This window comes from Oncorhynchus gorbuscha, linkage group LG13 (assembly GCF_021184085.1).
Source record: "Oncorhynchus gorbuscha isolate QuinsamMale2020 ecotype Even-year linkage group LG13, OgorEven_v1.0, whole genome shotgun sequence".
Classification (NCBI taxonomy): domain Eukaryota; kingdom Metazoa; phylum Chordata; class Actinopteri; order Salmoniformes; family Salmonidae; genus Oncorhynchus; species Oncorhynchus gorbuscha.
In genome coordinates this window covers 39,914,055-39,935,022 of record NC_060185.1, presented here as the reverse complement: position 1 = coordinate 39,935,022, position 20,968 = coordinate 39,914,055, and the positions used below count along the sequence as shown (strand labels likewise).

The 20,968-nt window shown below is 42.4% G+C and overlaps 1 protein-coding gene across 4 annotated transcripts in view; it reads left to right on the top strand.

The window, feature by feature from the left end:
• LOC123993957 (sorting nexin-19-like) overlaps nt 1–20,505 on the top strand; it is a 36,248-nt gene extending 15,743 nt beyond the window's left edge. For all 4 annotated transcript variants that reach the window (XM_046296439.1, XM_046296436.1, XM_046296437.1 and 1 more), the window contains 3 exons: nt 18,581–18,744; nt 19,289–19,376; nt 20,179–20,505. In XM_046296439.1, coding sequence (XP_046152395.1) covers nt 18,581–18,744; nt 19,289–19,376; nt 20,179–20,251 — 325 coding nt within the window. In that variant the 3' untranslated portion in view covers nt 20,252–20,505. The remainder of the gene's footprint in view (nt 1–18,580; nt 18,745–19,288; nt 19,377–20,178) is intronic.
• The last annotated feature ends 463 nt before the right edge of the window (nt 20,506–20,968 follow it).

Here is a 20,968-nt window from a genome sequence, read left to right as displayed (position 1 = left end):
ATTTTGTAAGTATTTTTGGATAAAATCATCCTCTTAGTGAGATGTTATATATACTGTATAACCTCACACAGGGAACAGCAGCAACATCTTCTTTAGGCTTTGTGAATGACAGCAATTTCATATGCGCAGATATGTCCTTCACACAAACACTCCTCTCAGAAAAGTGAGTAATGACGTAAGCTTTAAATATAACACATTTCCCCGTAAGGTGGTCTCACAGGGTGATGATATGCTTGTTTTTGTTATGTGCAGTATCCTTCAGTCATCAGAGTACTACTCAAGGGACCATCTTAAGCCAAAAGGGAATCTGAGATCTGTTTTGCATGATATTGCTCTCAAATTTGTCCAGTTGCATTCCCAAGGTGAGAAGAGGTTTTGACAAATAGGTGTCGGTGTCCTCTCCACTTCCTTCTTTGCATCATATCGCTTGTACTGTTTTCCCATTCTATTTCATTTCCAACCTTTAGCCCCTGTCTTGTCAGTTCAATAAAATGATAGTTTCCTCTTTTTGGTCATTCTGGATCCCACTTCTGACACCTGTAGTTTTAGTTTAGTTTGTGAGACACGGGACTGTTGTCCCAGCATTGAATGTCAGTCTTATTGGCCATGACATAACAGTGATTAAAGAAGTGATGATTAAACCTCCTAGTAGTCAAGTTGGATGAAGTAGCTTAACTTCGGTGCAACCTTTTACCTGAGCTGAGCATAGTTGTCAACATATTCCAGTGTGGAACATTTGCTCTCCCAAGTCCAGAAAATACGCCATTCAGTATTTGGGTAATGCATCGACAGCGTCACCAGCAAGCCAAATATGACCCTGGACAGAATAGACAAAGTACAGGTGTTCCCTGCTGGAGTAGCACCTGAAATACCATACAAGTCCATCAGCACACTACCTTCTTTCTCAGGGCTTTGAATGGAGCACTTGTTCGTGGTGGAGGTGTGGCGGCTAATCGCTCTGCTGTACGTTTCACATCTTTAACCCTGTTGAGCTTCGCTCCCCTCCCCTCCCTCCCCCTCTGCCTCGCTGCACCTGTCGTGCAATGACACAATTCTTTATTTTTATTCCTTGATTGGAATATGAATACTTTTCATAAACAATGTGAGCCGGGGGCCTCGGAGCCCGATGACAGCTTGATGAAGGAAGTGTAGACTGTGCGTTTTAAACTTGTCAACGGGAGCGTCCCCCCTCTCCCCTGTTCCCTTTAGCCGTTGTTAATATCTGACCTGGGACCAGCCATGGCACTGCAGCCGTGGAGCTTTGCTTTCAGCCAGGGTGATAGCATGTGGTTTGGCTTTAATTAAAGGACTTTCAGTCTCTGCTTAATTTAGCAATGACCGCACATGTTCAGGGATGCAATGAGCCTTTAAACTCTCTGGTCAGACTTCCAGATTTAACGATGTTGTTGGCCTAATATGTAATGATAACTTTAAAATAGCAGTGTTGGTGTATTTTCAACACGCTAAACACACACTCACACATTATAATGATCACACTGCATTCTCTTATTTGTTTAATTAGAAAAGACACGTTTAAGTGCCCTTATTTTCACAATGACACAATGCAGCGCTAGAGACAAATATGATCATTTCGGTAGGCTAATTGCATCTATATATTTCTGGATCCGGCTCTACTTGTTTATGCGTCTTCGACTCAGCCTGGCCTTCTTATTCCACTCCCTCCTCCTGCCTTTAAAGACAGTGTCTGCACTCTGCTGAGGACGAGTCTTAGCACAGCATGTACAGCCCGGCTCTCCAGCTCTGCTGCCATGTGTGGAGCAGATCCATGCGGTGAGATGTTTAACCATGTCAAATGGGTCATTTGCACTGTAGTGTACAGCAGGGCTCCCCGCCATGTTGAATCCACAGCCAACATCCATTTTCGGAGAGGAACGATGGAATGAAGAATGGTGGACAGGCCCGAAACGTTACAGATGTGTATTACTGTTACCCAATAGTTTGTTTGAATTATTTTTATTGAGAACTTAAAAAAACACCAGCTGTTTCATGGCAATGTTTTTCTGTTGATGTCCTGGCTTGGATTCCGCCTTGTCCCAGAAGACACACTTTTTCTTCCTCTCAACTAAAATGTTTCATTAGCCGTCGTCTTTTTGGGGAGGTGTCAAAGCTGATTTATTTTCATCAGGAGTTAACAAAGTATGAGGCCTTGTTGTTCTTTAATGGTGAAAGCTTTTCATTGACAGCCAGGACGAGTTCAGCTGTTCAGCCTAACTGATTGGCCCCAAAATAGACTTCCCTCCGAGATGGTGGTTTCTAACAGTGGTGCTGGTTATTTTCATTGCACAGAGGGTCTTTCTGTTCTTCGTACTCTGTGAGTTATGAGTTGTTCACCCAGCTGTGAAGGAGCGGTGGAGGAAGACCCCAATTGCAGGCGCCCAGCTTTTGTTTGAGTCCACTGCACTGGTGGTCAGGCCATTCGTTTCCAGCAGATTTGGCATAGCAGGGATGGAAAAGAGCCCTGTTATGTAACCCGATCACTCGTTGTTCTGTTGAGGAGGTGTGACATCCGGAACAGCCTGTTGTAACACGGCATCCTCTTCAACGGTGTGATCAGAATGAGACCAAAATAATGAGCAATATCAGTGTTGAACTGGTACCCAATGGGAAGGCCATTGGTGGAGGGAAGGTTTCTCGTGACTATGTTGCAATCAAGTCACCCACCACTGCTTAACATCTTGGCTGGAGGAAAGTGTACGGACACCCTCTATGGGTTCTAGTGATCTGCCAGGCAAGGATCAGGTCTTGGTGAGGTTTTTTTCTGCCAAAGCAAATGTTATGAAATGCATTGTTCTATCAAAACTGTCTTCCCCATAGTGCAGTCAGCTAGCTGTGTCTGGAGGATACTTGCAATTTAAAACACGCTTATATCGAACATATTGACTTCTGTTGGTTTTTGGTTCAAAAGTGCAAAATTTAGCTGTTGGGGACAATGGCTAGGTAAGCAAGTCCAAAATGTGGATTGCGGTCTCATCTCTTCCTTCTTTCAGCATCAGGAAACAGATATGCCATTGTCATTTATATGATATGCCATTGTCATCTAATTTGAGTGACGTATCCCTTTAAGCCGGACCATTTAGTGGCATTCACCCCTGTGCTCCTGACATTGGACATCAAGGACATAATGGAGTCAACTCTGGTCAACACGGTCAACCCAAAAGGGTCCAGGGGAGATATCGTTTGATTCCCGAAAAGTGCGTAAGCTGCAACACGATCTGAGGGTGGGTAAAATTAGCCCTGATAAGCGATAAACGCACTTGTCATAAACAGTCAGTGACATGAAGTCAGCGGTAGGCTAATGCCTCTGTTCACACTTCAGCTATCCTTTTTCTTCCAACTGAGCTGCATGGGGACGACGTGCTCTGTTACAACAAACCAGAGGCATAGCTCTGTGACCTTCGTGTTCAGAAAAGTTGTTTGGTAATTTTAGTTCAAATGGAGGAACTATCAATGCTCCTTTGACCAAAAATAGTAGTGTTCAGCTAAAAGCAATGCAGCCCAATGTCAACAACACGTGAATAGTTTCAGGCCCAACTTGACAGTCTTTTATGCATACTAGCCTGACTAGTCACCAGTATTCATCATTACTGATACCCGGCCAAGTATTCAATCTATACTCCCTTTAACTGTTGAATAAATTAGTTAAATTCCTAAGTTTAAGGTATTTTGATTGGGGCGCCTCTGGGCACTGATTGTAATTGCCTTCACTGGTATTTCATCTGAGTTACGATGTACAACAATGTGTTAGTTAAAGCTCAGTAAAAGAGAGTCATGTGTATTGAAATGGTGGATTACCTCAGTAGGTTAAGCCAGGGTTTCCCATAATCTCCCCTGGGCCCCCCTGGGTGCACGTTTTCTAATAAGCTGTTTTTGCCCTAGCATTACACAGCTGATTCAAATAATCAAAGCTTGATGATGGTGAGTTGGTCATTTGAATCAGCTGTGTCGTGCTAGGGCAAAAAACAGCTTATTAGAAAATGTTGGTCATTTATTAAAGCTAAAAAAACAGAAATACCTTATTTACTTAAGTATTCAGACCCTTTGCTATGATACTCGAAATTGAGCTCGGGTGCATCTTGTTTCCGTTCATCATCCTTGAGATGTTTCTATAACTTGATTGGAGTCCACCTGTGGTAAATATAATTGATTGGACATGATTTGGAAAGACACACACCTGTCTATGTAAATGTCCCACAGTTGACAGTGTCAGTGCAAGAGCCAAGGTATGAAGTTGAAGGAATTGTCCGTAGAGCTCCGAGACAGGATTGTATCGAGGCACAGATCTGGGAAAGGGTACCAAAACATTCCTGCAGCATTGAAGGTCCCCAAGAACACAGTGCCCTCCATTATTCTTAAATGGAAGAAGTTTGGAACTAGTAAGACTCTTCCGAGAGCTGGAGTTTGCTAAAAGGCACCTAAAAGACTACCAGACCATGAGAAACACGATTCTCTGGTCTGATGAAACCAATATTGAACTATTTGTCCTGAATGCCAAGTGTCACATCTGGAGGAAACCTGGCACCGTCCCTACGGTGAAGCAGGACAATGACAGGACTATGACCCTAAGCACACAGCCAAGACAATGCAGGAGTGGCTTCGGATTAAGTCTCTGAATGTCCTTGAGTGGCCAAGCCAGAGTCCGGACTTGAACCCGATCTAACATCTCCGGAGAGACCTGAAAAAAGCTGTGCAGCATCCAACCTGACAGAGCTTGAGAAGATCTGCAGAGAAGAATGGGAAAAACTCCCCAAAAACAGGTGTGCCAAGTTTGTAGCGTCATACCCAAGAAGACTTGAGGCTGTAATCGCTGCCAAAGGTACTTCAACAAAGTTGTATTTTTTATTTTACAAGGCAAGTCAGTTAAGAACAAATTCTTATTTTCAATGACAGCCTAGGTACCGTCAGGGGCAGAATGACAATTTGTACAGATTTGTACCTTGTCAGCTCGGGGATTTGAACTTGCAACCTTCCGGTTTCTAGTCCAACGCTCTAACCACTAGGCTACCCTGCCGCTCCTAGTACTGAGTAATGGGTCTGAATACTTCTGTAAATGTGCTATTTTTATACAAATTTGCAAAAATGTCTAAACCTGTGTTTGCTTTGTCATTATGGGGTATTGTGTGTAGATGGATGATAATGTTTTTAAAATCCATTTTAGAATAAGACTGTAACCTAATAAAATGTGAAAAAAGTCAAGGGGTCTGAATACTTTCCGAAAGCACTGTATTTATAGTTGCCCTGCCATAAAGTGTTTATGGCCTGACAGTTTGATTAGGCTATGTTTCTGATAATGTCACTCGGGTTGATACATACGGTAGCGTCCCACCTGGCCAACATCCAGTGTAATTGCAGAGCGCAAAATTCAAAAATACTCCATTCAAATATTTAACATTCTTGAAAATATATGTGTTATACATCAAAATAAAGCTTAACTTCTTGTTAATCCAGCCGCCGTGTCAGATTTCAAAAAGGCTTTACGGCGAAAGCCATTGACAGCACCCCACATACAATCACATGAAAATCATATTTCAAACAGGCAGGTGCGACACAAAAGTCAGAAATAGCGATATAAAAAATGCCTTACCTTTGATGTTCTTCTTGTTTTGGCACTCCAAAAGGTCCTAGTTACATCACAAATGGTCCTTTTGTTCGATAATGTCATTCTTTATATACATAAAAACTTAGTTTAGCTGGTGCGCTTCAGTCAATAATCCACCCATTTTCCCTCCATCAAAATGCATACAAAATGAATCCCAAACGTTACCAATAAACTTTTCCAAACAATTCAAACAGCGTTTATAATCAAACCTTAGGTATCCTAATACGCAAATAAACACAAAAATTTAAGACGGAGAATCATTATTGTCTTTACCGGAGAAAAATACCAAAGAACGCTTTCTTCCACGTGCTTGGAAACACTACAGCCAAAATGGGAGCCACCTAGAAAAACTACAATTTCTGGGTCATAAAAAAAAACAGCCTGCTACTGTTTCTAAAGACTGTTGACATCTAGTGGAAGCCCTAGGAACTGCAATCTGGGAGGACTTGGACTTGTAATTAGAGTAATAGTCATTGAAAAAATGGTAAGCTGAAAAAATTGTTTCTTGGGATGGTTTGTCCTCTGGGTTTCGACTGCCAAATCAGTTCTGTTATACTCACAGACATTTAACAGTTTTAGAAACTTTTGAGTGTTTTCTGTCCAAATCTACCAATTATATAAATATCCTAGCTTCTGGGCCTGAGTAACAGGCAGTTTACTTTGGGCACGCTTTTCATCCGGATGTCAAAATACTGCCCCCTACCCCAGAGAGGTTAACATCATGGATTTGATTATAGTTGTCTGCTGAGCTTTGAGGTACTATTTATTACTAAAAAAGATTGCAGTTTTGAAACCTCCGTAAAAGTGCAGTAACTGCAGTCGACTGTGGTATTATAGACGCAGTTTACCTGCATTTATACTGCACTGTAACTGCAGTTATACTACACTCCGACTGCAATGCACTCTGACAGCAATCTTTTTTCTTACGGGTGGGATTTTGGCGAGTTCAGCTCCTCTCCATCACCCTTTCTCCTTCTCGGTCCGTGCTTATCATGGGCTGGCGGTTGCTCATGGCTCCTGTTATTCTTCTCGTCGTGTGCCGCTCCGACCGCAAGGAAATTCTGCCGGGTGATTTTCTTTGCAGGATGACATGTCACCTGCTGCCGTAAATTGCTCTTTCCTGGCAAGCCCCAACCCACAAGAGTAATTACTAACAGAGAGGAATACTGTCTGGCAGGTTCCCCCTCTCATTTCTCGTGTGAGAGACGTATTCCACCCAGACTGACTGGTCTGCTACTATGTCTTCTATAACCGTCTCATAGGCTGCATATATTCAATCACTCTCGTTTACTAATATCTATGGCAGTGAAGAGTTTGCAAATGAAAACGATGAAACAAGCTATTGGCAAAGTAACTCATCCGATCCATGTATGGTAATTGAGTGTTAGGATTTGGGTACTGGCTTGGCACCTATTGGAATGTTGGTGTACTTTTTCCTTATACTTTCTTTGATTTTCACCCCATAATGTAGCAGTATTCAATCTTTATCAACTTTATGCCATTTCTTAGTAATTTAGTAGTATATTTTAGATGGACTGTAATGAGAAAATTATTCTGGTGCTTCTAATGGTAGCTATAATGCCATAGTTCTCCAGACCACAATCATTGGTAAGAATTACATGGCATTTGTCACCAGAAATTGGTTCAAGGGAGCCTGCCGTATGCGCAAGTGAATCAAAGAGGACAATTAGCAGGAAAAGGTCAGATTTTGAGATGGACGCTGGATAAATACATGGCCTCTTACTGTCCTGGATGCGATGCACTAGACTGTGAAATCAGCCTTTCTGCAAACCTGCCCCAGCCACACACGTGATCTGGTTTGGTAACGTCAGATGTCAGTGTTTTGACCAGCCGGTGGAATGAGGCACCACGATACTCCCAATGAAAACAGCCACCGACACGCACGCACGCACGCGCACACACACACACACAGCTATGTCTTACTATATTTGTGAGGACTTTTTGGGGACCAACAATTAATTCCCATCAAAATCCAAAATCTGCCTGGAGTCTGGAGGCTGTCTGGAGGTGTCAGTCTGCCAAAAACCTTTTGGATGCTAACCGGCTCAGCAGAGGTTTCAGTGGAACGTGTTCACACAAGACCTGCATTCAAATAGTATTTGAAATCTTTCCAATATGTAAGCCATGTTTGATTGAGCTCGCCTGGCGGAATGGGACCAATGAAATAGTCCTGTGCAAACCCCACCCATCTGGCACATTCCAGGCAGGCTTAAGAAAACAGTCAACGCATTTGCAATATTTAAAATACTATTTGAACCCAGGTATGAGAAGCACTAGCTCTCTGATGCGGCACTCTCCTCACATACCCAGGCATGCCAGAATGATTAGCACACCAGACACCATACAAGGTTTTCAGAATAAAGACCACAGTGGAGATGGATCTATTTGAAGAGAAATGCACCCCAGACGATCACACTCCTCCGTTCTTACCAGGAAGTTGGCTGTATTGAGTGGGGCTTGATTATCATGTGTTATTAACACTTCAGAACAAAAACATTGGCTTATTTAGCCAACTACTAATTTTGTCCCATCCAAATGGCTTCCCACTCTTGGTGGTTCCCTGTAAGCACAGCTCAAGTCTGGCTCATGGTTATTTTAATATCAACTCTGGAAGTGCATTCCATGAACAATCACAGTGGAGACTGTCATTATAATCTATTTAAGAAACTTAAAGAACTCTGGCAACAAGATGACTATAGTATTTTAATAGCCAGAACCATCAATTTATAGTCTATGGTTCTGTAATGAAAGTAATTTACAAAGGCTTCTGAATCTTTATTAGCATGTTGTTCTACCATCTTTTTCTTGTTCATTTGGTCTTCTAACCTCTCTTGACCACTTGTGTGCAAAGAACAGAGGGAGATTGTTACGGGATTGTGGATAGCATTGTGTGAGTTTTAATTAAATGCTCTCAATGTCTCTACTACACAATTCAGATTGAACACAATTTGAAAAGCTTGCCAAATAGACCTACATAGAAGCACAGCATAGTGTGTTCTGTTGAGGTCAATAGAGGTTATTTGAGGTGGTCACCAAGCTATCAGTCTCCCTCTGATGAGCACACTTTGCCGGCAGGCCAATGTGCCACCACACGTGTTCACAGAACTTCACACACAATATTCATCCCCGGTTTTTAACAGTCTCATGAGTCTCCCACCAAGGCATTGTCGGATCCAGAGGGGATTCATAGTATTGCCTCCCCAGCCCGTTTTGTGGGAGCTGCAGTGAACCCAGTAGTGTGTGTCTATAGTATGCCTGCAGTGCTAAAGACACTGTTCATAATGGCGCCACAGGCCCCAGCACTGCCACTGAATAGCCCCCACTCTGCTGTGTCATTATTTGTCAGCCCCCAACCTCTATCCCTTATGAGGTTCTGCTGGGCCTGTAATTAACATGAGTCATTCAGCGTCATTCAGTGGCAGACTTCCTGTAAGTCCTTTCCAATTGATCGACATTCAAGACGTTGGGTCATAAGGAAAAATGTGTGCTCTTTCCTGAGAGCTCTCAAGTGAAGAGGACACAGCTTTTTTTATAGTGGGGTGGGGGGCAACATCCTGGCTGTTTATAAGTTGGAAATTATGCCTTCTTGTGCCCCTGTCCCACACACCCATCTTCACACAGAACTATCAGCGTTAGCTTTGCCTCTTTCTATGTCCATATGTCTCTTTCACTCTCTCTCACCCCCCCAGGTTCTGGACACACAGACAGTTAAGGACTTTCCTCACAGCAGACATCCACCAGGACTCGACAGACAGTCCTCTCAAGAGCCCCTCGATGATGCGCCTTATTGCTCACAGGCCATCTGCCCAATGTTCTCCTCTTCGGAGATGTAAACTCTGGCTTGACTTTGATTAAGCCTGAGATTTCTCCTCTCGTACTTTACACAAACCTCTGATGTAGCCCTTGGCCTTGAGGGCCGAGACTAATTGAGACCCAGAGTAAAAATGTCTTGGCTTCACATCGATGTGCAGAGATGTTATCGGGGTTCAAATGCAGCCGCAGCGCCTCTTACTGAAGAAGAGGTGGTTTTGAGACCCAGAGTAAACAATGTCTTGGCTTCACATCGATGTGCAGAGATGTTATCAGAGTTCGAATGAAGCCGCAGTGCCTCTGACTCAAGTAGAGGTGGTTTTACCGGTGTTGAGGAAGGAAGGCGTCACGCAGATGAGATGACATCCGTCTGTCGGAAGACATTTCTGTTTAGGATCTCAAGATCCTAAAATGTTTCTTTTTGTTTATGGTTAAAGTTCCAAATAGACGTTTTGTGGATCTGTCATTAGCGCTCTGATACATGGAGAATGGCATTGTGTTTCAGGTGTTTGGCAGTTAGTGGTGGCCTAGCCATACAATTTTCAATTGTCTTTGGACAGAAGAGTGGCATTCATTTTGTGGTTGCACGATATGGTAGTCCCTTTGGTCAGAAATAATTCCCAGCTGTCCTCCTCTCCAGCCAGTGTTGTTGGTCTGTACCTGAAGGCCATGTTCATTCATGAGGCTAGCTCTCATCTGACAGAGTTTGCAGCACAGCCCATCTGGAGCCACTTTGGGGATGCAGCCGGTGGATAAAGACGGCGCTCTCGTGTAACCGACCGTATTGTAAATACGTGTTTATTTGTTTGTCTTTCAATCTTTATTACATCCGTGTGGTTGTGTTTAGTTTTTACAAACAAACAAGTCCTCCCTTACAGGGAAACTTCGGGATTGAACTCGTGGATACTATGTTTACGTCTGTGTTCAGTATAAAGGAAGGTAGAGGTAGTTTTGTGAGCCAATGCTAACTAGTGTTACCCATAGACTTCCAGTCATTGCGCTATCTACTAACATGCTAGCAGATACCCATATACTTCAAGTCATTGTGCTAATGCTAGTTAGGAACTTCCTTCAAACTGCATGCAGAGACTGCAGAGACATGAAAATGGTATCCACAAGTTCACCTTACTCTGGGGAAATAGATAGGCTTATTGTGAAAATCCCGAAATATCCCTTTAAGTCCTTTAAGTGGAATCTTTCCCTGAACCTTGGTTTCGGTGGTTGAGGAGAAAAATGCTCTTGTTGTGTATGACAGGCTTTAGTATTGTTGATGCAAATGAGTACTGTGAGCTAAAGCGGACACGTTGCACTGAGGAGGAACACTTTGTCTCAGTCCAGTGTGCCTCTGGGTTTGTGGAACAGTCTGTTAACATGTAATGGGTTGTAATGAGGCTGGCTGCAGACCTCTATTCCCAGTTTGATTATTCTGCTAGCTAAATAGATTGATATAATTCATCTTTTTGGCTGCCTAGGCATCTTGCTCTGTTTGGCACCAGCATTGTCGGAATTCAACTAGCAGTTGGCTTTTTTTTTCTATATTTCCCTGTGCACTTACACTGTACATCTGCATACACTAACACCTGCCATGCTTAAAATCCATCATTCTGACTTTTGTTGGATGTTTTGGTTCTGGTAATTAACTCAACACAACATTGAATCTTGAGTGAAGTGGAAATGTATCAGATATGGCTTAGGTCATCGAGACAATTTAAGCGTTGTCGTAATTTAAACTGAAGTGTGATGCAGGATTTGGACGGGGTGTTTCATCCAACGTCTATTTTTAAAATAGTACGCTAATTCAGCTGTGCTGGAGTCTGACCTTAGAGAAAGTAGTCGTTTCATTTCCCCCATTTCTTTGAGCTCTGTAAAAACACTTTCATGTCCTCCACATTATTGTTTGAAAAAGTGTTTATCCCATTGGCTGCCGAGTGCCAAGTCCTTGTGTTATTTTCACCCAAGGTTTCAGAATAATAACTACAGTTTATGTGATTGGCACTGGAGGGTTTTTACATGGATCACATGGAATGAGTGTTAAAGCCTGAACCCAGACAGGCCTCACATTTTAAACTGGTTTGACAGGCTCGCAGCCCACAGTCATGGCAGAATATCCCTAACAATTAAGCACAGCTTCTTCATTCTCAAGTGTTGTAGTGCATTCTTCATGATGGACTTCTCAATCCTTAAGTCCATTTTGATAATCGTCTGTCACGTGTCAAACTCATTCCATGGTCTGCGGGTTTTCGCTCCTCCCTTGTACTTGATTGATGAATTAAGGTCACTAATTAGTAAGGAACTCACCTCACATGGTTGTCCATGTCTTAATTGAATGGAAAAGAACAGAAACAAGCAGACACTAGGCCCTCCATGGAACGAGTTTGACACCTCTGGTCTACATAAAAAAACAAGAAGATGCCTTTCCATACGTTTCATCAACCCTGTGTGTATCAAGGTATTAAATGTAGGTGAGAGAGTGGTCTACTGCGTCTTCAACTATCATGTCACTTAGAAGCAGCTAGGGAGTTCCAACAAGGGCTCCAGTGAGAAGAAATGACAATCAACTAGCAGAGCCAATATGCTCCAAATCTGTTGATATTAAGGGGTTCTTCCCAGCATGTGCATCACGGTCTGTCTCTGTCTGTCACAGACAATGAATTAACTGTCTTTCTCACTCCCCTTTCCATTGCCTACCCGAACAACACCACGTCTCTGTCTGTCACAGACGATGAATTAACTGTCTTTCTCACTCTCCTTTCCATTGCCTACCCGAACAACACCACGTCTCTGTCTGTCACAGACGATGAATTAACTGTCTTTCTCACTCTCCTTTCCATTGCCTACTCGAACAACACTACGTCTCTGTCTGTCACAGACGATGAATTAACTGTCTTTCTCACTCTCCTTTCCATTGCCTACCCGAACAACACCACGTCTCTGTCTGTCACAGACGATGAATTAACTGTCTTTCTCACTCCCCTTTCCATTGCCTACCCGACAACACCACGTCTCTGTCTGTCACAGACGATGAATTAACTGTCTTTCTCACTCCCCTTTCCATTGCCTACCCGAACAACACCACGTCTCTGTCTGTCACAGACGATGAATTAACTGTCTTTCTCACTCCCCTTTCCATTGCCTACCCGAACAACACCACGTCTCTGTCTGTCACAGACGATGAATTAACTGTCTTTCTCACTCCCCTTTCCATTGCCTACACGAACAACACCACGTCTCGGGCTGTCACTTTTTCCCAGCGAATTTCACGTCAAATTAGGCACTTTTCCAAATGGAATATAGTTATCACGTTGATGTTTTTGCAGTGTCAGAAGAAATCAAAGCACCTATTAGAATTTGAAATGGGGTTGTTTAAACATGGCTGGCTGCGGGAGAGCGCAGTAACCCTTTTTTTCCATTCTTCCTGAGGTGGAGAAATGTATTCCCTGTTAATGCTGCATGTCCCTGTCAAAGCCGCTGCCAGTCAAAATGGGCCGCACTTCATAAACTGAACACCGGGTCAGTAGTACGAAATAAAATGTACCACTGTTGATTCCAAACAACTCGCTTTTCAGTTCCATCACCTTACATTAGCTGTGGTCCACCGACAGCCCTTAAATGGTTTGTCTGGACAAGTGCAGCTTTTGTCTTCATGTTATCCCAGAGACACCAGCATTCCATCCACCGACGCTAATGTTGAGAGGCTGGTTAGCTATTGCACTTTGTGTTGCATAATTTTCATCAATGATACTGTAATATGTACTGTACAATATAACGGATTTAGATAGTATGTGGTGGTGGGAAAACACGGGTGCCATTCATCGATATATCAAGATGCCTGATCTTTTCCAGAGTCAACATCGCCCACTGTGAAACATACCATTCTTTAGTAGGCTTACTTCTTAGGTTGGTTTCCCTATATCGTTACTCACAGCAGAAGACCTTCACCGGGTGCACTAAGTTAGGGCGACGTTATTTCAATGTGAACATGACGTACTCTGATGCTGACTGTGAAAGACATCACAGCGTATCAAAGAGTGCAAGGCCCTGCTGGGAGTGTTTCCAGGGCCTCCGTGTTTCCTGATGAAATAGTGCAGTCGGGCTGCTATAAACCTCCCTAGTGACTGGGTAGGAGGAGCTGGAGTGACTGCTGCTTCCCCAAGACATAAACCACGGCCGCGTGCATGTCAGCCCAGACCAGACCAGCCATCCCAGGACATTATAGACGGGGGAGACTTGGGAGGTTCCCAATGCTTTAAGAAGGATCTGCCGAAAAGTCCAAAGAATTTCCCCAAATTAGTGAAAAAAGAAAGCACTTTTTAAGTGTTTGTCTGGAAGAGAGTATGTTTGGTCGCGGCACCTTGTGCTCATGTGCTTGTGTTTTCGACTCGTCTCTGTCGTCGTAAGCGACCATTATTTAGGCTAATGCACTTGTCTCCGGTTGGTATGCGGCATTGAACGGACACTCATCATTGTCCACATTCTAAGTTTTTAATGAGCAGAGTAAACTTCAGAGGCATGAAGAGTAGGAGATCCGTGGCAAAACAAAATTCACGGTCCACTTCCCAGAATTCATAGCTGCTCTGTGAGACATGACAGCTTCTTCAGTCAAGCACAAGTATTGAGCTCAATATGCATCAAATGTTTGGACGGAATCCATTTGACTTGTGTTACATAAGTTGTATTTTCTCATTAGAACTCCTAGTCATTGTTATTTGTTAGTTGAACTCTGAAGTAGACTCTCATTGGAACCTATTTTTAATATGAACTTATCTTCTCTCTCCCTCCAAGGCATACAACATACTGTATGTGCAAAGACAATAATTGCTCACATCAATCTTGAGAGAGGTTCTTAGCAGGCAATCCTTCATAGGCTTTTTTATAGTAACATTTTCTCACAGTCCCACATCGTGGTTCCACATAGATGTCATCATGTATTGGTTTGGTAAGCCAGCCTCGCTGTTATGAAACATACTAACAATGACAGGGTATAAGAGATCCATGTTTTCTCAGAACCGTCCATGTCCCTCAGCAGTGTAAAGAAAAAACCTGTAATGAACTAACTAAATTAAGGGCCTTGAAATGTGCCATGAACCATATTTTTGTGGATTTTACAGTATCATGTAACATCTGCAGAGTGTTATTCATTGATTTTGATCAAGTCTCTCATCCAATTGAATAGAGTCTGGATACAAACCATTTTTGTGTACACTGTTTGCGTAAACCCTACTCAAGAGACCAACAGCAAATCTTCTCTCCCTGTGTATGTATGACTGTAAACACACCGATCATTTTACAAGCATGGCACGTTCTTTGGACGACTTTTGTTTAGTTGATTAATACCATCTACTGCATTTCTGTAAGGCTATTGGAATGTAGTACGGCCGTTTACCTTGTGCTCAAAATACCTCTGCACATGTGGATGGGGGTTGTTGCGTTCTGTGCCTTTATGCTATAAGTCAGTGTGGAGTGGACCCTATTGTTTGTGTGTGTGTCATACTGTCTATTCAATGTATTTTTTGCGAACAGGTTTTAATCTTGTTGGGCATAAAATGTCCTCTCCATGTGACAGCATCGTCATACACACGTCTTCATTTAGAAGTGGACGGTTTACCTTGTCAGAAGTAAATTGTAGGGATGCACGATATATCGGTGAATATATCGGAATCGGACGATATTAGCTAAAAATGCTAACATCGGTATCGGCCCAATGTCTAGTTTAACGCCGATGTTAAAAACCGATGTCAAAGCTACCACGTATATAAAGTAGGTACATAACGTAATGACGCCACGTAAAATGTTGCTAACCTAGCCCACAATGTCTGCTGTGTGGATCAAGCAGTCATTTGAAAGAGTAACAACATTTCATAGAGACATTTCATCCATTAAAGCCAAGATAATGGAATTCATTGCCCTTGACAATCAACTAACTGTTCTCTGTCGTGGGTGATGTTGGCTTTCGCCAACTGGTCAAGCACCGGTACACACTACCAAGTGCGCTATTTTTCAGATGTTGCCCTTTCGGAGTTACACAGTAATAGTGCCACTGCTATTAGCTTCACGACATTCATACTATGGAATGCTGTTTGGGTCTTTTCGTGTAGAAAAAGATACAGTAGCACTGTCAAAGTTGTACCAAAAAAGTATGCAAACACCGGCCACGAACGATGTGTTTACAATACCGCGTTGGTAATATTTGTTTGACCGCAACTTCTGGGGTAGCTAGCTAGCTTTAGCATGGTACCTAGCTAGCACCAATACAACCAGCCTGAAAACAATGACCAGTAGAAACTGCAGTCATTTTCATTATTCTTAGCAATGATTTAGGAATCCTTGTAAGTATTAGCTAGGTTGCCACTTGTTGTTCGGCTAATTGAAATTGAACTTCAGTTCATGAAAATAAATAGCTAGCCAGTTACTTAACCCTGTTGCCCAAAACTAACATTATAAGCAGCCAGCTAGCTTCATCTGGCTAGTGAGTGTCGCCCGGCCTGGTTTATGTGTTGTGAAGTTAGCCACAATAAGGATTAGTCGAATTTGCAGTTTGCCTTCAAAATAAAAGTGTCATTGACAGTGATGCAAATGAATACAAATAGTAGAATTATGCCATACTTTTTCTTGAAGGCTAACCGCAAAGTCCAATATTGTGGCTATAACTATATAGTTAGCTAGCTACTGAAACAGATTGTTTTGTGTTTTTTGACGTGTATCTTTTTTGACACGCAAAGACCCAAATGGCGTTCCATAGAAATCCTGGTGGAAAATGTCATTTCATTTTCCACCAGGATTTCTATGAAACGCCATTTGAACAAATGAACAACGAAACAGCACAGCAAATAAGTGAAAGAAATTGGTTTTGATTATATTTTACTGGTTATGGGGACATATGTAAATGCCCACAAGAGTATATAGTCAGCCACCAATTGTGCAAGTTCTCCCACTTAAAAAGATGAGAGAGGCCTGTAATTTTCATCATAGGTACACTTCAACTATGACAGACAAAATTAGAAAATAAAATCCAGAAAATCACACTGTAGGATTTTTCATGAATTTATTTGCAAATTATGGTGGAAAATAAGTATTTGGTCACCTACAAACAAGCAAGATTTCTGGCTCTCACAGACCTGTAACTTCTTCTTTAAGAGACTCCTCTGTCCTCCACTCATTACCTGTATTAACGGCACCTGTTTGAACTTGTTATCAGTATAAAATACACCTGTCCACAACCTCAAACAGTCACACTCCAAACTCCACTATGGCCAAGACCAAAGAGCTGTCAACGGACACCAGAAACCAAATTGTAGATCTGTACCAGGCTGGGAAGACTGATTCTGCAATAGGTAAGCAGCTTGGTTTGAAGAAATCAACTGTGGGAGCAATTATTAGGAAATGGAAGACATACAAGACCACTGATAATCTCCCTCGATATGGGGCTCCACGCAAGATCTCACCCCGTGGGGTCAAAATGATCACAAGAACGGGAGCAAAAATCCCAGAACCACACGGGGGGACCAAGTGAATGACTTGCAGAGAGCTAGGACCAAAGTAACAAAGCCTACCATCAGTAACACACTACGTCGCCAGGGACTCAAATCCTGCAGTGCCAGACGTGCCAGTACATGTCCAGGCCCGTCTGAAGTTTGCTAGAGAGCATTTGGATGATACAGAAGAAGATTAGGAGAATGTCATATGGTCAGATGAAACCAAAATATAACTTTTTAGTAAAAACTCAACTCGTCGTGTTTGGAGGACAAAGAATGCTGAGTTGCATCCAAAGAACACCATACCTACTGTGAAGCATGGGGGTGGAAACATCATTCTTTGGGGCTGTTTTTCTGCAAAGGGACCAGGACGACTGATCCGTGTAAAGGAAAGAATGAATGGGGCCATCTATCGTGAGATTTTGAGTGAAAACCTCCTTCCATCAGCAAGGGCATTGAAGATGAAACGTGGCTGGGTCTTTCAGCATGACAATGATCCCAAACACACCACCCGGGGAACGAAGCATTTCAAGGTCCTGGAGTGGCCTAGCCAGTCTCCAGATCTCAACCCCATAGAAAATCTTTGGAGGGAGTTGAAAGTCCGTGTTGCCCAGCAACAGCCCCAAAACATCACTGCTCTAGAGGAGATCTGCATGGAGGAATGGGGCAAAATACCAGCAACAGTGTGTGAAAACCTTGTGAAGACTTACAGAAAAAGTTTGACCTTTGACCGTCATTGCCAACAAAGGGTATATAACAAAGTATTGAGATAAACTTTTGTTATTGACCAAATACTTATTTTCCACCATAATTTGCAAATAAATTCATTAAAAATCCTACAATGTGATTTACTAGATTTTTTGGATTCGAACCAGGGACTGTAGTGGCGCCTCTTGCACTGAGATGCAGTGCCTTAGACCGCTGCGTCAGTGTGTGTTAAGTATTTAACTGTACTAGAATGCATAAATTATGCATAATATTGGTTATCGGTATCGTTTTTGGGGGGGAGGGGTCAAGTAAAATATTGGGTATTGGCCTAAATGTAATATCGGTGTATCACTAGTAAGTTGATATTTCAACTAAAGTTACTGTGATGACATTTATGATGGATGTGAAGGTCCTGGGCTGGCGTGGTTACGTTTGTTCTGCGGTTGTGAGGCCTGTTGGATGTACTGCCAAATTCTTTAAAACAACATTGGAGGCGGATTATGGTAGAGAAATTAACATTTAATTCTCTGGCAAAGGCTCTGTTGGACATTCCTGCAGTCAGTATGCCAATTATATGGTCCCTCAAAACTTGAGACATCTGTGGCATTGTGTTGTGACAAAACTGCACATTTTAGATTTGCATTTTTATTGTGCCCAGCACAAGGTGCACCTGTGTAACGACCATGCTGTTTAATCATCTTCTTGATATGGAACACCTATCAGGTGGATGGATGATCTCTGCAAAGGATAAATGCTCACTATCAGGGATGTAAACAAATTTGTACACAAAATCTAAGAGAAATAAGCGTTTTATGCATATAGAACATTTCTGGGATTTTTTATTTCAGCTCATGAAAAATGGGACCAACACTTTACATGTGTTTATATTTTTGTTCAATATATCTACAGTATGTTGTCCTGATCACATCCCTGATGTGTCTGTTACTTGCAGTTGGCTTAACGTGAGCGTGGCCAACCTGACCTGTACCCTGCGGGTCCTGCAGGAGGTGTGGCATGGGGGCAGCCTACCAGCCCAGCACCCCCCGGCGCACAGCCACCAACAGAAGGAGGACACCAAGCAGCAATCCATGCACTGCCTCATGAAACTACTACCAGGCAAGTGATTACTAATAACGAACAGGCAGGCTCATGTTCATTAGGCACCAAATGGAAGAAAATGGACTGAAACCAGGAGGGATTATGGACATGTTCAATAAGAAACGCTAATTTTAGTTTTTACGTTCAAATGTACTATTTTATGAACATTACAAATAAACAGGACCCAGGAGTTTATCCTGACCTTGTGACCTGACCATGAAAAATAAACTAGGTTGTAACTTTGGTCCATTACAGCAAATGATCAGGAAAAACCCCTGGCCCATACTCGCTCATTCCTATCTACCTCTGCAAACATACAATTCATTTGTATTACGGTGGTTTATATTGCTTACGTGCAATACAATGGCATTTCATGTAAATTAAATTTTGTAAACTAATTATTGATTTTTCTAAGAAGCCATTTCAGGGACTGCTGGTTTTACTTTATCCAACTAGCTATGTTTGTAGTTAATATATTTTTGGTGACCTTGGCTGTTCTGATTTCTCTGTGGAGTCCTATATGGCCTCTCAGTTCTATATTTGTACTCTTCTGTGTTTACAGATCTGTTCTCAGAAGTGCTGTGCTCGGACAAATACAGACTAAACCGGCAGACTGCACTGGAATCTCTGCAGAACCCTTACATAAACAGGTGACCACACACACAAAAAACAGAGTCATATACACTACGTCACTTGCCTGTCTGTCTGGCTATGATTTAAAGAACCTGACATCATGGTCTTACAATAGATTATGAAGGAACATGGCATGAGGAGTTGATAAAGGGTTCTAAAGCTAAGTGATGAGCTGGTTGTGAATCAGTGGGCATCAGCCAAGCTTTATAGCGTGTTCCATATGATATACCTCTTTCCAGACACGTTTCCATTGGGTCAAGCTGATGATTTATACATTGCCAGCCCTTTGTTCTTAAGATGCATCAGTTTTGATTATAGCGGCATGCATCACCCTAATCTTCTTATTGAAATGTTCAAATAAGGTGTGTGTGCGTAAGGTACAGTATAATATATTTACGACTCAACTAAGTCCCTGTAGTGTTTGAAACATGCTGTTAAAATCACGAGAGTTGTCTCAGGAATTTTCTTCACTGGAACGAAGAACACGGCCAATTGTAAGGATTCCATTGCTGAAGTAATTTGGCTCATTGAACCTCGTAGGAGTTTAGGTTTTGGTCCTCTTCGGCTGTATGCTTTCGCCTAAATCATGCCTTTGTGTGAATGGGGGAATTTGTTTTGTTGCAGAAATATCAGGTTGTGATTTGGCCCATTGTAAAACTCGCAAGCTCCAAATGATGAAGTTTTCAACATTTTAAACAAACTTAAAATGTCCACCTGTAACTGTCGATAGTTAAATGGTGGATACTTTTGGAGGAAATGTTGAAGAGTTGATTTCTGGGAGACCCCTGACCTTTAACCTGTGACTCTTACCCTGTACAGACACTTGGTCTACTGTATCTGGGACCTTTTCCTTAAGTTCCTCATCCCTGAAACATCTGAGGAAAACTTTTAGAAAAACCTGCTGCAAAGTCTCTCCGAAAATGCAGAGAAACTACCACCATGAAAGTCGTGGGAGCGATACTGGTGTACACACGCACACACACACGCTTAATCAACTGTCAGTGAATAGCCCTCGATGAAAGTCCAGCCTAATGTATCTGTAACAGCTTTCTTCCTGGGAAGGAAAGGACCAAAGCGCAGCGTGGTGAGTGTTCAACTTATTTAATAATAAATACAAACTGAACACTTCAAATACAAAATAACAAATGTGGCAAAACCGAAACAGTCCTAACTGGTGCAGAAAACACAAAGACAGGAAACAACCACCCACAAATCCCAACACAAAACAGGCTACCTAAATATGGCTCCCAATCAGAGACAACGACTAATACCTGCCTCTGATTGAGAACCATATCAGGCCAAACACAGAAACAGACAAACTAGACATCCAACAAAGAATGCCCACTCAGATCACACCCTGACCAAACAAAACATAGAAACATACAAAGCAAACTATGGTCAGTGTGTGACAGTATCTGGATAAATTCCATTATTCATGTGTCCCCACCTTTAACTCTGACATTTTGGACCCGAGGTCATCCGGGTCTGTCTCTGATTTAGTCCATAACATTTGTGGGCCTCAAACATCGGCCACACATCCGGAGCAGCTTTGATTACCCAACACCTGTTTTCTGTTTGATCAGAATACGTGTCTGATCTCCAAAAGCCC